Source organism: Neoarius graeffei, chromosome 24, assembly GCF_027579695.1.
Source record: "Neoarius graeffei isolate fNeoGra1 chromosome 24, fNeoGra1.pri, whole genome shotgun sequence".
Taxonomy (NCBI): domain Eukaryota; kingdom Metazoa; phylum Chordata; class Actinopteri; order Siluriformes; family Ariidae; genus Neoarius; species Neoarius graeffei.
Window position 1 is genome coordinate 33,585,265 of NC_083592.1, and position 17,763 is coordinate 33,603,027.

The 17,763-nt window shown below is 43.0% G+C and overlaps 1 protein-coding gene across 1 annotated transcript; it reads right to left on the minus strand.

The window, feature by feature from the left end:
- Positions 1-23: 23 nt before the first annotated feature.
- On the minus strand, positions 24-17,739 carry polr3g (polymerase (RNA) III (DNA directed) polypeptide G). The gene is made up of 7 exons (XM_060907091.1): positions 17,629-17,739; positions 8,863-8,992; positions 7,432-7,500; positions 7,294-7,353; positions 7,160-7,221; positions 6,772-6,903; positions 24-220 (listed from the first exon to the last, which is right to left on the minus strand). Exons 1-7 carry the CDS (start codon positions 17,737-17,739, stop codon positions 134-136), a joined length of 651 nt encoding a protein of 216 aa, XP_060763074.1. The 3' UTR covers positions 24-133.
- Between the last annotated feature and the right edge of the window lie 24 nt (positions 17,740-17,763).

Below are 17,763 nucleotides of genomic sequence, written 5' to 3' on the forward strand. Positions count from 1 at the left end.
TTTTGTACTTTTAATGTGCATTTGTAGGTAACAGAATACATGGGATTCTTTTAATAGTTAAATTAAATCAAGTGCTTCACCAGTAAGTTTTTCCTTTTCTTGTTTGAATCCCAGCGTCCTCTCGGATCGTAAATTAATATGTGGCTTCATCCATATTGTCATCGCTGCCTGCCCCATAATCATCACCATCTTCAAAGTACGTGTCGATGTAGTCGTTCTCCTGACAAAACATCAAGTTTAGTTTCTCCAAAAAAAAAAACCACACACGCACAGCCCAAATGACCAGTAGACTGTAGTCTACTAAAGTGTGATTAGTTAATTGTAGCCAGTCTCATTAAAGCTAGATGGCCTTTCGATTTCATAAAAATCGGTCAAAATTTGGTCATTGTGATGTTTATTTCCGTAATCTCAAAAAACGGGCCATTCCGTGGCTGGGAAGTTATTTAATTTGAGGGGATTCCTGAGCAAATAATGTGCATGAAAATTGCTTCGTGCAGACAGTAGCTTGGGCCCGCCCATCCTAAGCGTGACGCAACACGAGGGCCTGTTGCGAGCTTAGTCTGGCCAGGCAAGCTAGCTACAGCTCTTCCAAGCTCCCGAAAAATCGGGAGCCAATCAACTTTGAGCATCTCCAACGGCCCTGGGTAGAGGCGTGTTCAAGGCACTGACGTAGTAGAACTGCGACCGGAAGCGCTTCATTCACGCTTCCGCATCTATTACGCATAGATGCTGTATTGAAAGCATTCAACGGGAAGTTCTCATTGAAAACGGAGCAAAGAGCAGCCCTGGAGGTATTTATTGAAAGGAAGGACGTTTTCGCCTTGCTCCCGACCGGCTTCGGTAAGAGTTTAACCTACCAGTTAGCCCCGTCGCGTCGCATACGTCAGAGGAAAGAGTGATGTGATTGGTTTAAGCTTCATCACAGCCTTTTCTGGCTTCGACCAGTAGCAAACTGAGGCATTTCAGGGAGGCGGGTCAACCACGCGCTTTGGGAAACGGTTGGGCTTAATAGCTTTGCCAGACCAATAGCTCAGAGAGCTTTGAAGTTGCGTTAGCCAGACTATGCAGACAGAGGAAGTCCGTGTGCGCATGCTTACCTTCATCTTTTGGGTTTTACAGCACCTGGCATGCACAGTGTTGCGTTACTGCCATCTACAGGTTTACCTTAGACCGTGCATGGACAGTTCCATCATTGTGTCGCTAAATGAACAACTGATCACACCGAGGTGCTCGCTGAGCGCTAGGGTATTAGGCAGAAAAAGGAATTTACCAGTCAAAAATAATATTTTATATAATCCTGATAAGCGCCGCAGGCGCGAAGACGAGCGCCGCAGGCGCGAAGTCCCTCTAGGGGGGTCTGGGGGCATGCCCCCCCAGAAAATTTTTGAAATTTAGACTTCATTTCCTGCATTCTAGGACATTTTCAGGGTGAAATGGCGTGTAATTTTTGATCAGAAATATTGCATATTTTTACTTTGTATTTTTTTCAGTTTCACTCCTGAATGTATCAGATGTATGTATGGTGTCTGATTTGGTAACAAAAGTGAAAAGAAAATAAACAACAATGAATTGTATATAATCTTTTGATCTAGTTACAGTATTTAATAAAAAAAAAAAACCAACAGTATTCTATTTTACCATACCCCAATGAAACCCCCCTTGTTAATCAATGTATCACACATACCTTTTCTGTCTTTTTGTGGAAAAACGAATCAGTTTTTGTCACATTCAATTTGGGGCGTTTGTTGGGATTCATCTTGATCCAGAAGAGTGAGTCAGCAAAAAAAAATGCGGTTCTCCCGCCAAGAAAGAGGAAACTACAACGCAGGGTGTTTGGCAATTTTCGACCAATCAGAATTCGCGATTTATTCAGTCCGCATGTTACAAGATTCAGTGCGGGCCAAAATGGCGGAAACGATGAACTATTCTGATTTTTCATTTCAAGTTTTCAGTATTTTTCGTATTAAACTGTGTTTCTTACGATTTGTAAATGATGGCGGAACCACACACGGACTGGCCATCGGGAGTAGCGGGAGTTTTCCCAGTGGGCCGGTGGTTCAGTGTGGGCCAGCGGAGAAAAAAAAAAAAAAAAAACAGTTGCGCGCTGGCCTTTAATATGATAAGCAATGTTAACAGTTTCTTTAACAAACTGTTAACATTGCTTATCATATTAAAGGCCAGCGCGCAACTGTAATAAGCAATGTTAACAGTTTGTTAAAGAAACTGTTAACATTGCTTATCATATTAAAGGCCAGCGCGCAACTGTTTTTTTTTTCTCCGCCGGCCCACACTGAACCACCAGCCCACCGGGAAAACTCCCGCTACTCCCGATGGCCAGTCCGTGTGTGGGCGGAACATAACTGGATTTATCGGATGACATGTGGGAGTATTCATGTGCGAAAATTTTCGGCATTATCGTCCGTTTCAGTATCCGTCTGTGTGTATACTTGCCCGTTGAAATCGGCAATCGCCCGTCAAATTTACGGGTGGACGGGTCTCTGCCTAATACCTTACTGAGCGCCGATATTTATTCATTTACATGGATGCAAACGGCGCGCCTTTTGGCGGATGCCGCCTTTTTCACGGCTGTCTGGGGGACTTGTGTGAATCGCGCAGATCCGATTTTTTTTTTTGGGCGTTGGAGTGTCTGATTATAATTTCAAAGTAAATTCTGTATTAAAATTACTAAATAAGCAAATGCCGTTACAGTCCATGAAACATAGGAAGTACAAGTATGAGAAGAAAACAGTAAATCAGAAAGCTGCGCATGTAAAGCCAATTACGCAACTTGCGTTGGACTGATGGAAATCCTTGCGTGTGCAGTTAAGTGCAGCCAGCAGCAGATAATGGCGCGCAGCCAATTGGCTTTACGTGCGCAGCTTTCTGATTTACTGTTTTCTTCTCATACTTATACTTCCTATGTTTCATGGATTGTAACAGTATTTGCTTATTTAGTAATTTTAATACAGAATTTACTTTGATGAAATTATAATCAGACACTCCAACGCCCCCCCCCCCCAAAAAAAAAACTCAGTGGATCTGCACGATTCACACAAGTCCCCCGGACAGCCGTGAAAAAGGCGGAATCCGCCAAAAGTCGCGCCGTTTGCATTCATGGTTTAGTCCTGCGTTTCCTTTCCTTCGCAACATAACGTCTTCTAACTTTGTTACTGTAGTCAGTCTTTCATGTTTCATTCGCACACACGTCCTCCGTTCTTGTCTCCTGTTTCAGTATCCCACAATGCCTTGTGTGAACAGGGAAAACCCACCACGTGATGCATGAATTGGGTCATGGTGAAGCAGGAAAAAATAGCGGAGAATTTAGGGCCACATGGCTCTAAATTCGTTAATTGTTCCGTTTTTAAAAAACGAATAAAATTGGAAGTCTGTGATTGATTCGAATTCAGTAGCGTTTGGCCCACTAAACAAGAATAATCGGGTGTCGGGGGTGGAAATTCTTTTTATAACCTACACTTAAAATCTGAAAGGCAGTCTAGCTTTAACTTTGGCTACTAAGCTCTCCTCTGCATATTCTCTGTATTCGATCTCCGTTCACTGAGCTTCATGGGCATTATGGTTACAGTACTACCAAAGCAAAAATCACATACAAATAGATTTAAAAATAAAAAGCAGCTATACGATTACTCCATGCACAATCAGACAGGGCTGTGTACGTGCATCATTCACCCCTCAGATTGTTACAGACTGAAGCTTCCTGTGTTGCCAGAGCACTGCTCTCTTTCTTCTCTCCTAATAAGCACTAAATCGGATTTGGCGAGAGTAAATTTGAGGATGAACGGTAAAAATTTTCTGAAAGTAGATTTGCTGTAAATGGTTAGATTTTTGACACTCAGTTAAGAAGTCTGCATGAGCACTCGAGCTCATACCGTACATTCATATCGTGCAATATTAGCTGCGGCCCGTGCCATCCATTTAACCCGAATTAAACACGTTTCTAAAGAACGGACAAAACCGATTCTAACTGAGAAACCCACAATCACTCATACGTACTTGTTTCGATAATTTTTTAATTGTAGTATTTTCTCCTTAGATTTGTAATAGCTTCCACATGCCAAAGACTTTAATATCCCATTTCGCTTGGGTATAAATATGAGGTTACATACTGTCTATAGACCTCTTGCAGTCACGTGACCGGAATGTAAACAGCCGCCATCTTGTCGGTAAAAAACACAGCTGAATATTGCTGCACTCGCGTACAAAATGGATCAATTTCAACCGACGGACTACACGGCTCATTTTTCTAATGAACAGATAACTAGATATATGTCTAAAATAAACAATCTACAGATTAGTGACCCTTATCGCTTACCGGACATAGTTTTCACAACCGTGTCAGTGGATATTGAACTGCCAGAGGTGGAATACCCAGATGTGTATAATTACCTCATCAACTTTCCCTCGCTGTTCAGTGATGAAGCACTGCGTGCTTATACAGTAAATCTCTGGACAGTTATCTTTACGGCGGCACGGTGGTGTAGTGGTTAGCGCTGTCGCCTCACAGCAAGAAGGTCTGGGTTCGAGCCCCGGGGCCGGCGAGGGCCTTTCTGTGCGGAGTTTGCATGTTCTCCCCGTGTCCGCGTGGGTTTCCTCCGGGTGCTCCGGTTTCCCCCACAGTCCAAAGACATGCAGGTTAGGTTAACTGGTGACTCTAAATTGAGCGTAGGTGTGAATGTGAGTGTGAATGGTTGTCTGTGTCTATGTGTCAGCCCTGTGATGACCTGGCGACTTGTCCAGGGTGTACCCCGCCTTTCGCCCGTAGTCAGCTGGGATAGGCTCCAGCTTGCCTGCAACCCTGTAGAAGGATAAAGCGGCTAGAGATAATGAGATGAGATGAGTTATCTTTACAGAAATTCAGGATTTGTCAGCCGCCCTCAGATGTGGCATCTTGTAAACAAGAAAATAATCCTCATTGGACGGGTAAGTCACTTAAGTATTGAGACCCCGCTGGTCTCGCTATCTTGTCCGGAATGTTGTGCATGCGATGGAAATCGCTACAAACCGTCATTTTCTGCTGGAAACCAAAGTCCATACGGTTGTAGTGGATATTGAAGTCCGGTACAGACGAACAACACGCAAAAATACACACAAAAAACGTGCACAGGTAGGGAGAGCTTGTAGTCTATCACTATTACTGTATATATGGTATACCTGATAGCAGCAATCCATTTTGCACGCCTGTCAGGGTCCCGTGGCAGCCTACTGTCAAGTGTATGTGAGCATCATGGGTTTCCCACACTTGAAAGGGAAGGACTCGGACACAGGATTCCACTCGTCTTATGTTTTACTGATTTTCAGTGGAGTTGACGTTGTAGTAGAATTGTATATAGTAGGGTTTTCCAGAAGAAAAGGTAGAAGCAGAAGGCGGAAATATGGCGTTTGACCGACAAGGTGGCGTCTGTTTACAATCTGGATCGGATGTGACGTCACATGCAAGTGCTCCATAAAGGCTTTGTTATTTCACAGCCCTAAGAGACAGTCCCACGTATGTTTTTTTTTTTTTTCGAGAACACTTCATCTGTTTATTAATCGTTATGTGTTTCTCAATTTATAGTCAGATTTTTGCTCATTTCTGGAGTCATCACTAACAATAATGAGTTCACTGTAAGGGTGTATTCAGACCAGGATAGTTCGATAGGTTCACTTGCTTTGGTCCGAACCAAATGTTTTTTTTATTTTTTCATTTTGGTGCGGGGGCGGCACGGTGGTGTAGTGGTTAGCGCTGTCGCCTCACAGCAAGAAGGTCCTGGGTTCGAGCCCCGGGGCCGGCGAGGGCCTTTCTGTGTGGAGTTTGCATGTTCTCCCCGTGTCCGCGTGGGTTTCCTCCGGGTGCTCCGGTTTCCCCCACAGTCCAAAGACATGCAGGTTAGGTTAACTGGTGACTCTAAATTGACCGTAGGTGTGAATGTGAGTGTGAATGGTTGTTTGTGTCTATGTGTCAGCCCTGTGATGACCTGGCGACTTGTCCAGGGTGTACCCCGCCTTTCGCCCGTAGTCAGCTGGGATAGGCTCCAGCTTGCCTGCGACCCTGTAGAAGGATAAAGCGGCTAGAGATAATGAGATGAGATTTTGGTGCGGTTCGCTTTCACACTGTACATTTTAGTAAGCGGACCAAAATCTGTCAACAAAGCCACGCGCCCTGAGGTCGTTCAGCTATTGGTCAGAGACGACTCGCGCACAAAGCGCTGTTCTGGGGAGCGCGTGAACCCCTTCTTCATTTTCTCACTGAATACAGCAAACACGTCGGCATTTTTGTGTGTTCTCTCCAAAAGCTCAGATATGTGGACATCTGCCCATATATCCACAAGGGTACGCGTTTCTTCCTCGGCCCACGTTTGCCCCCTACTCATTTTTTGTACTCTGTAGTCTAGCCTACCACTGGTCTGAATGACTGAACGACTGCTGTAAGGTTCCCTTGACAACCGAAACAGTGTTTGCACTTTGCGGTGGAGTGTCAAGACTCTGTTTCCCATAACGCTCGACAAACGACGGAAGCTCCCGAGGTACAAAAAAGCAAAACTGTCGGATTAGGTCCGGTCTGCTTTCACACCTCCAGAAGATCCGCACCAGGGTTCCTTTGGTCCGGACCGAGTCCGATCTTGCAGCTCGGTCCGCTTGTTTGGTCCGGACCAGAGTTCGGTGGTTTGTATTCAGACCAACCCAAAAGGTCCGGACCAAGGGAAATTTGGTTCGTTTGGTCCGGACCAAACAACGTAGGTGTGAATATGCCCTAAGATCCAACCATTCTTTTACCTCTTCAAGCTCCTCTTCATCATATTCATCCCCTTCAACAGCTTCTTCCTCCTCCTCATCACCACCACCACCACCCTTTTTCACTTCCTTTTCATTCTCATCATCTGACTTATCACCCTTCTTCTCAAGCTCCTTTAAAATATACAAACATAGGGAACGTAAATACACTGATTCAGACTTGGGCCACTGAAGCATAGAAAAAAAGTATTAAATCTAGAAACCTTAAACATTACTTGGGGGGATTAAATTAACACCATGTAATCAGATACTGGTTCCGATTAGAACCTATTTAGAAACCTGTGAACATTTCAGAGTCCTTGAGGACTTTTTCCCTTCCAAGAGTGCAGGTTTGTGATTAAATATGACGTGGAAATCATCAGAAACTTACATCTAGCTTGGACAGCAAAGTCTTCTGATCTTTGCTCGAAACCTTTCTGGATTTCTTAGGATCTGTGAACGAGTTTCTATTTTATTTAGAAAATGACACGCATGCAGCAATGTGGATTCGTCTGTAAATTTTACCAGCTTTCTTTCTTATCTTCTTCTTCTGGGGCATTAGCTCCTTTGGAAAACAGTTCCAGTCTGCAAAACAAACTTCGGCTAAACGTGTAATTACAAAAATCGCAACACTGTTGGCTCTACTTATAGTCAAGATGTTACCTGGTGTCCATTTTTCCTCCTCAATTTTCTGGCATTCCCTGATATATTTTTCTTTATATCGTTCCACATCTGGAAAAAACGAAAACAGGCATCATGACTTTTTTTTTTCCCATTTGGTTCAAAATACTTGAGATCTTGAAACTTAAAGTAGTTTTAGAATTTGAAAATCGCCTTTGCATGTAACGATGAATACTAATATTTGTAGTATATTACAAAAAAAAAAAAAAATCACTAAAAAATGTTTATCCGTAATGATTTTATAGAGGATTTTCTGCGATAGCCCACGAGCAAAACATCGCGCCGTGATCACGTGACCGATGACGTAGTAAATTGACAAGCTAGACAGTTCACTTCCTGTACATACTGTGACTGTGACAATTCGCGGATCTACGGATTATTTCCACTGTATACGATGGTAAAAAAGTGTGTCGCGTACGGCTGTTCTAAAACCAACAAAGACAGAGTATCTCTGCATCAGTTCCCTGATCCTGATAAGAATAATGGATACGATCTCGCTGAGTGGAACCGGCAAGTAAAGCGGACGAGGGCAGACTGGTGCTAGTTGAAGGCTAGTGCACATATTTATGCTGGTGAGTGTAAAGGGAAAAGTGGTTTTTATAGTCCATGGGAGAATCTTGAGGCGCGCTTTGAACGAGCTTCCTGAACCTTTAGGACAATTAAAGGGTTCTTTAACTAAACAAGAACTAGACGATCCCTGGACGAGTTCCTGCTTTGCACTTCTACGATACAGCCGTGACTGTCCCCATTCAGGCCCGCATTTTTCTTCTCCCCAAGCTCCGAACGCACACAAAGCAGACTTTGACAGCTGCAGTCATTTCCGTGTTGTTGGAAAGGCCGCTTGAACACCATCGGTTCGCCCCAAATATACCGCCGATCACAACGCACATTTCGGCCCAGACCTCTGATTTAGTAGAAAAAAAATGTTGTGCATCGACTCACCTCGACTGGAACACGATTCACTTTCGTCTTCAGACGCAATTTCGTCTGAATAATCGCTGTCTGATTCGCTCATTTCACTTGTGTTTATACTGGATGCTGCCATCCTGGTCAATTTACTACGTCATCGGTCACGTGACTCCCGACTCGGATTTCCAGGAAATGCTTCCCAGAAGCTCGGTTTTGTCGCTCAAATACACCCCTTTGATGGGGAAATTTTTTATTTTTAATTTGCATACATTGAATATATACCCTTATACTACATTTTCATCAATAGTGGGTTCTAAAATTCTAGAACTACTTTAAAATCACTTAAATCCGTAAGAAAAATGGAAGCAAATATCCGAAAGGGCATGCATGCCAATCCAAACACACTTCATGTGTGGATCAGTGAGCAATCTTTAATCCTGCTCACGAAAGCCACAGCACATTGTGTTACTGTATTGTGATTTAATGTACAAGAGCACAACTCACCACTCCTGTCCGAGTGTGGCTTTATGTTGAAAGGTAGACCTTTCATTCTCCCTCTAATCTCCTGTTTCAAAGCTAACATGTAGTCTTCATCCTCACCAGCCTTTAGAGGCACTGGTTTAAACTCCATCTGCTGTTGAACATAAAAGTAGAGTTTGGTAGAGGGGCGGCTACAATTATCGACACCTTAACCCCTTCAGTGCCCTTGGACGAGTCACGTACGTCATGAAATCTTTGACCACTGTGCCTTATGACGTACGCTACTCATCATAAACACCTCCTTTTATGTACCTTACACAGCACATTACTTTCACTTCACAGTGGCACATATGAATTACAGTCAATGCCTAAAACATTCTTCCAGTTGGATAGGTTTTGGTATGGTGTACAAAACAGTCACAGGACCCTGTATTAGTCATGTTGTGTCATGTGGTGTCCTGTCACAGTGCGTGATTTACTTTTTTTTTGCTCTTTTAGTGCGTTTTGGAGCAAATTATGGCAAGAAAGACATATACCGCAGGAGAAGTGAGGGACATAATATTTAGGGAGACACAGAACATAGAATTGGGAAGTAGTGACGAGGATGAAATTAATTACAATTGATTATGGGTGGCAGCCAAGGGGTTAATGATCTTTTGGCCGTTGCAAAAGTAGAAAAAAAGACTTTCAATACGTAAATTGTGCATGAATAATTACTCAAACTTCCACGGGGGGAGTTGATTCCCGATTACTTAGCGAATCAGATCATGTGACACAGTTCCACAATTATCAACACCCAGTTGATTTATTTAAAAAAAAAAATAAATAAAAAAAAAACCCCATCAGTATGTGGTATTAAGTTAACAAAACCAATTTTAATCAAAATTTTGTTTTACATAGACTTAAATTTAGTACAAAATATATTTTATATAAATATATCGATTGTCGGTGCTTATCTAAATGAGGAAGTAATTCTAATGTTTATACACAAATGAACTGATGTTTAACCTGTCAGAAAATATTTTTGTTCCACTTTCCACCCACTTTACATATTTTCATAGATCACATTTTGTTAATCATTTGTTGTTCTCATTATCTCTAGCCGCTTTATCCTGTTCTACAGGGTCGCAGGCAAGCTGGAGCCTATCCCAGCTGACTATGGGCGAGAGGCGGGGTACACCCTGGACAAGTCGCCAGGTCATCACAGGGCTGACACATAGACACAGACAACCATTCACACTCACATTCACACCTACAGTCAATTTAGAGTCACCAGTTAACCTAACCTGCATGTCTTTGGACTGTGGGGGAAACCGGAGCACCCGGAGGAAACCCACGCGGACACGGGGAGAACATGCAAACTCCACACAGAAAGGCCCTCGCCGGCCACGGGGCTCAAACCCGGACCTTCTTGCTGTGAGGCGACAGCGCTAACCACTACACCACCGTGCTGCCTCATTTATTGTTGTTTGTATTAATTTCTACTTTCGTAGTTTACTGATAAATTTCAACAAGCAACTGACATTGTAACCACATGAGAATCCAGGTCAAAGGTCGCATATCATTCCTCAAACCAAAATATAAAATGTCTGCTGATATTGTAATGTGTGGTAGATATTTACAACAAACTGCAAAAAAATCTGAAATTGTTTTTGGTAAATCTGAAAAGGTGTCGATAATTATAGCCACCGCTCTAGTGCTGCATAATACATCACACTGTGCAACAACAAAGAGATATAATGATATAGGGAACAAATAGCCTAAGACTGGGATATTAGTGTAGATTAGTAGAATTACTTCATTTACGTAAGCACCGACTGTCCACAGTCAGGCTGGGGTTCCACCACTCCTCAGTCCTGGCCCTCAGCACTGGTGCCCCCCAGGGCTGTGTACTGAGTCCTTTGCTATACACCCATGACTGTACACCTGTCCACGACAGCAACATCATTATTAAGTTCACGGACGACACTACTGAGGTAGGACTGATCCATAATAACGACGAGACTGCCTACAGGGATGAAGTCCAGAAACTCACTGCTTGGTGTTCTGACAACCTGGTACTCAACTCCTCTAAAACAAAGGAGTTGGTGATAGATTTTCAGAGGAAGCGGGAGGAACCTGCCCCTCTTTACATCAAAGGGGACATTGTGGAGAGGGTCAGCGATTTCAGATTCTTGGGAACACATATCTCTCAGGACTTCACGTGGACTATTAAACACCACTGCTTTTGTGAAAAAAAGCAGAGCAGAGACTACTTTTTGAGGTCACTGAGAAAAGTCAACCTGTCCCAGAAACAACTGATGTCCTTTTACAAATGTTGTCTGGAAAGCATCATCACCCATGACATCTTGGTGTGGTTTAAGAGCTGCACCATGGCTGACAAAAAGGCTCTGGAGAGAGTCAAGAAGTCGGCACAGGATATTATACGGACACAGCTGATGGACATAACACCAGATGCTTGCGCCATGCAGAAAACATCATTAAAAAGACTGTTCTCACCCAGGAAACAGGCCGTTTACGCTGCTGGTTCTGGAAGGCGCTATACAGTGGTGCTTGAAAGTTTGTGAACCCTTTAGAATTTTCTATATTTCTGCATAAATATGACCTAAAACATCATCAGATTTTCACACAAGCCCTAAAAGTAGATAAAGAGAACCCAGTTACACAAATGAGACAAAAATATTATACTTGGCCATTTATTTATTGAGGAAAATGATCCAATATTACATATCTGTGAGTGGCAAAAGTATGTGAACCTTTGCTTTCAGTATCTGGTGTGACCCCCTTGTGCAGCAATAACTGCAACTAAACGTTTCCGGTAGCTGTTGATCAGTCCTGCACACCGGCTTGGAGGGACTTTAGCCCATTCCTCCGTACAGAACAGCTTCAACTCTGGGATGTTGGTGGGTTTCCTCACATGAACTGCTCGCTTCAGGTCCTTCCACAACATTTTGATTGGATTAAGGTCAGGACTTTGACTTGGCCATTCCAAAACATTAACTTTATTCTTCTTTAACCATTCTTTGGTAGAACAACTTGTGTGCTTAGGGTCGTTGTCTTGCTGCATGACCCACCTTCTCTTGAGATTCAGTTCATGGACAGATGACCTGACATTTTCCTTTAGAATTCGCTGGTATAATTCAGAATTCATTGTTCCATCAATGATGGCAAGCCGTCCTGGCCCAGATGCAGTCAAACAGACCCAAACCATGATACTTCCACCACCATGTTTCACAGATGGGATATGGTTCTTATGCTGGAATGCAGTGTTTTCCTTTCTCCAAACATAACGCTTCTCATTTAAACCAAAAAGTTCTATTTTGGTCTCATCTGTCCACAAAACATTTTTCCAATAGCCTTGTGGCTTGTCCACGTGATCTTTAGCAAACTGCAGACAAGCAGCAATGTTCTTTTTGGAGAGCAGTGGCTTTCTCCTTGCAACCCTGCCATGCACACCATTGTTGTTCAGTGTTCTCCTGATGGTGGATTCATGAACATTAGCCAATGTGAGAGAGGCCTTCAGTTGCTTAGAAGTTACTCTGGGGTCCTTTGTGACCTCGCCGACTATTACACGCCTTGCTCTTGGAGTGATCTTTGTTGGTCGGCCACTCCTGGGGAGGGTAACAATGGTCTTGAATTTCTTCCATTTGTACACAATCTGTCTGACTGTGGATTGGTGGAGTCCAAACTCTTTAGAGATAGTTTTGTAACCTTTTCCAGCCTGATGAGCATCAACAACGCTTTTTCTGAGGTCCTCAGAAACCTCCTTTGTTCGTGCCATGATACACTTCCACAAACATGTGTTGTGAAGATCAGACTTTGACAGATCCCTGTTCTTTAAATAAAACAGGGTGCCCACTCACACCTGATTGTCATCCCAGTGATTGAAAACACTTGACTCTAATTTCACCTTCAAATTAACTGCTAATCCTAGAGGTTCACATACTTTTGCCACTCACAGATATGTAATATTGGATCATTTTCCTCAATAAATAAATGACCAAGTACAATATTTTTGTCTCCTTTGTTTAACTGGGTTCTCTTTATCTACTTTTAGGACTTGGGGCGGCACGGTGGTGTAGTGGTTAGCACAGTCGCCTCACAGCAAGAAGGCTCCGGGTTTGAACCCAGCGGCCGGTGAGGGTCTTTCTGTGCGGAGTTTGCATGTCTGCGTGGGTGTGTTCCGGTTTCCCCCACAGTCAAACCTGACTGTGAAACAGACCGATGTAATGTCTGCAGATTTATGTTCATATGGTTACTGTCTGTCCGTACTGTCTTTTTTTTTTTTTTGATGATTGGGTGTGTTCATAATGACAGGAAGTATGCATGTCTGTAAATGTACAGTCGGAGGAAAATGTTTGTACACCCTTTGGAATTTTTTACATTTCTGCCTAAATTGGTCATAAAACATCATCTGAACTCTCCAGCAATCTTAAGAATGAACAAACAGTGTCTGCTTGAACTAAAACCACCCAAACATTTGCGTTTTATTATATTTTTATTGACCATAAGATGGAATTATTCACAGGATAGGGAGGCATAAGTAAGTACACCCTTTGATTTAGTAGCTGGTTGACCCTCCTCTGGCTGCAATAACTTCAACCAGACGTTTCCTGTAGCTGCAGACTAGACGGGCACAACGATCAGGAGAAATCTTGCACCATTCCTCTTTGCAAAACTGTTGCAATTCAGCAAGATTCCTGGGATGCCTGGAATGGATGGCTTTCTTGAGGTCATGCCACAACATCTCGATTGGATTGAGGTCGGGGCTTTGACTGGGCCATTCCAGAACGTGAAATTTGTTCTTCTGAAACCATTCTAATGTCGACCTGCTTCTGTGTTTAGGGTCATTGTCCTGTTGCAGGACCCATCCTCTCTTGAGTTTCAACTTTTTGACAGATTGCCTCAGGTTTTTCTGCAAAATATCTTGATATACTTGAGAATTCATTTTCCCATTGATTATAGCCAGTTGTCCAGGCCCAGAGGCAGCAAAGCACCCCCACACCATGATGCTACCACCGCCATACTTGACGGTGGGGATGAGGTTTTGCTGATGGTGTGCTGTACCGACTTTCCTCCACACATGATGTGGTGTGTTCCCCCCCAAACAATTCAACTTTGGTTTCATCAGACCACAATGTTTTTCCAGTGGCGCTGAGGAGCATCCAAATGCTTTTTCGCGAACTCCAAACGAGCAGAAATGTTCTTTCTGGACAGCAATGGCTTCCTCCGTGGCCTTCTCCCATGAATCCCATTCTTGTTCAGTGTCTTTCTTATAGTAGATGTGTCCACAGAGATGACTGCATGTTTCAGTGATTTCCTCAAGTCTTCAGCAGACACTCTTGGATTCTTTTTTACCTCATTGATGATGACTCGCAGTGCCTTTGGAGTGATTTTCGCAGGGCAGCCACTCCTTGGCAGAGTAACAACCGTTCCAAATTGTCTCCATTTATACACAATTTTTCTAATTGTAGACACATGAACACCAAGGGTCTTAGAGATGGTTTTGTAACCCTTTTTAGCTTTATACAAATCAATTATTTTGTGTCTTAAGTCTTCAGACAGCTCCTTTGAGCGAGGCATGATGCACAGAACATGCCTCTCATCAAAACACACCTTTTAACTGGTTTTCCAGTGGGGTGGGTAGCTTACGACACACCTCAGTGATTGGACATCAGGTTGGCTCACACCTGAGTCAAATTGTTTAATCATCTAATTAGTCTAATTAGCTCTTGGATGAGCCTTAGCTAAGGGTGTACTTACTTATGCCTCCCTATCCTGTCAATATTTCCATCTTATGGCCAATAAAAATATGATAACATGTAATTGTTTGAGTGGTTTTAGTTCAAGCAGACACTGTTTGTTCATTCTGAAGATTGCTGGAGAGTTCAGGCGATGTTTTATGACCAATTTAGGCAGAAATGTAAAAAATTCCAAAGGGTGTACAAACATTTTCCTCCGGCTGTACGTTCATACGAGAACCATGTGTCTGTTACATGTTTTCTATGCATTCTTTTTAACTTAAATTATATTTTAGAGACTCAATGAATGAGGCACTGACTGGAGAGCACTTTAAATTTCGTTGTACTTGTGACAATGACAATAAAGACCTATTCTATTCTATTCAGCCTAAAGACATGTAGTTAGGTTGACATGGGGCGGCCTTGGGCTGAGGTGCCCTTGAGCAAGGTACCTGACCCCTGACTGCTCCCCGGGTGCTCTCGTGTACATGGGCGTAAAAATGCGTATGGACGGTATGGACGCGTCCATACCAATATTCAGCTGAGTTTAAAATGTCCATACCATTTTTGAATGGGGAAGCCGCGATGCGGAAAACGCTGAATAAAAACACCAAACGCGGTATCGCTTCCAGCTGATTTTCAGTTGTGAACAGACCTCTCAAAGACGGCTGACTATTGGTGGGGACAGCAGGTAAAAAAGCTTTATGAAGCTTTGATTGGCCCACCTCCCGTTGCCTTGACGTTGCTATGGTTTTTTTGTTGTCATTGGCTGTAAGCAGTAGCAAGCGGTAAAATCAGCATCCAGCTCGCTGCTACAGCAAAACAGCACACAGGCAGTGATGTCGAGCAATAAAAGAAAACGCAAGGAGGACATAAGACATTATTTTACCCAGTCAACGGTAAGCAAGGAGTTTCTGTAACAGCAAAGAGTTTCTGTTTGCAATCTCTCTCTCTCACACACACACACACACTAATAAATGCTTGTAGGTAATGCTAAATGTTTACTTATATTTACTTTTTTCTTGCTCATTGTTTGGATGTATATGCAATGTATATATGCATGTGTATATGCGTATGTATGTAACCTCTGCAATAAAATGTGAAAATGTAAAAATGTGAAACAATTGTCACTTAACCCTTTCAACTTAATGAATAAACATTTTTGCAAAATGCACTACAACTACCAAAACTCTTCACACTTCTACCACCCATACCTACATTACTTCGAGATTCTGAAATTGCAGTAACTCAAAAGGAAGCACATGATGTTTCAAATGTGTGAAAATAGTAAAAGTTGTGTGAAAATGAAGCAACTGCACATAATTTTGATTGATTGTGTTGTTGTATTTTGGGTAGGTCATCCACTACAGCGAAATTCACAGCAACTTCAATGTCCACTTTCTCTGTGTGATAATGTATTGCCCGTATACATGCAGATGTTAGCCTAAGTCTAAGACTATGGCTACGTTCACGCTGCAGGCTGAAGTGACTCAAATCCGATTTTTTCGCCCATATGTGACCTGTATCCGATCTTTTATTGACAATATGAACGACACAGATCCGATTTTTTCAAATCCGACCCAGGCCGTTTGGATATGTGGTCCTAATTCCGATTCCTATCTGCTCTTTTCATATGCGACTTCAGTCTGAACCGCCAGGTCGCATTCATCCGACTTACACGTCATCAACAAGCCACAAACGTCACTATTCTGCGCTGAAGTAGGCGGCGGGTCTCTCAAAAAAAGTTACAACAACATGGCGCATAATCACGGGCGCAGATAGAGGGTGGGACTCGTCCCACCCAGATTTAAATTCACCTCGTTCGGTCCCCCCCACTTATAGGGAGGAAAAAACGTCTATGCTGTCTTTCTTTGCATAAGGCAAACCTCACGGAAAAATCAAAAGACTAATTACCATTCGGTTTATTGAGGTGCACAGCAGTACATACATAGTTGCAACAACTCACATAAAACAAAGACTGATATTCGGTTGGTTGAGCTGCGCAGACTGCACAGGTTGCGAGCTCGAGCTTGGTTGCTATGGTAACCCACAGCAAGTTTGACAGGCATATCGGGGTTGGGGTTGGTTTGCTGGCAGCTTTGTCCCCCCCAGTTTTTTGTCCCCCCCAGTTCAAAAAACGTATCTGCGCCCCTGCGCATGACATCAACGCGAGGGATGCTTCGGGCTGTGAAGGTTCTGAATCTTCTCAATGGAAGGACGCAGAGGTTAGGGAGCTGATTTCCATTTGGGGGGATGCAGCTATTCAAGCTAGATTGGATGGGTCATACCGCAACCGGGCGGTTTTACTTCCGTAAACACTGGCCATGCTCACTGCGTGTGACGTCGTCGTATCCTGCAATGCGCATGCGGAACACTTTTAGGTCGCTTTTCGTTCATACTGAGGATCACATACAAGTCGCATATATTTGTTAATGTGAACAACCTCACAAAAAAATCGGATTTCACAAAAAAATCGGAATTGAGCATTAAGCCTTGCAGTGTGAACGTAGCGTAAGTGTCTCTGGTGCTAAAAATCAAAATAACACAAAGGAATGGACAACCAATCATTTGTACAGCGTAGGCCACATTGCGTGCGACGACCATGGCACACTGGGGCGCTTGGCCAAATTATGTCCCCACCAATATCAACACCGTTTTTATGCCCTTGCTCATGTGTGTGTTCACTGCTTCAGATGGGTTAAATGCAGAGGATGAATTTCACTGTGCTTGAAGTGTGCATGTGACAAATAAAGGCTGAATGAAAATCTGATGTTTTATGCAGAGATATAGAAAATTCTAAAAAGGGTTCACAAACTTTCAAGCACCACTGTATGTGATGATGTGTGCTGGTTTATATTAGACTTATTTTACATGAGCCTTTTTCTTTATTTAAAACGTGCTGTTTTATATTTTAGATATTTTATATTAGACTTTTATTTTTATTTTGGATGTACCACTTGAGGAGTTGTACATCTGTGCAATGACAATGAAGGCATTCAATTCAACTTATAAATAAAATAAAACTCAAGTTGTGAACAGAAGCACTCACAGGGAACAGGGGCTGTGGCCCACGCTGAGCCTCAGGCATGGATCCTCTGGTGATACCCAAAGCCTCGATATTAAATGTAAACGCTGCTACACCTCTACCTTTCCCTGCCATACTTTTCTATAGCTATCCAGAAAA

Excerpts from the sequence above, each read along its gene's own strand:
- polr3g (XM_060907091.1), bottom strand. The coding sequence starts at position 17,739 with ATGGCAGGGAAAGGTAGAGGTGTAGCAGCGTTTACATTTAATATCGAG. Across the intron at positions 8,993-17,628 it reads GGCCACAGCCCCTGTTCCCT|CAGATGGAGTTTAAACCAGT; the intron begins GTGAGTGCTTCT and ends TATGTTCAACAG. Across the intron at positions 221-6,771 it reads ATGAAGAGGAGCTTGAAGAG|GAGAACGACTACATCGACAC; the intron begins GTAAAAGAATGG and ends ATGTTTTGTCAG.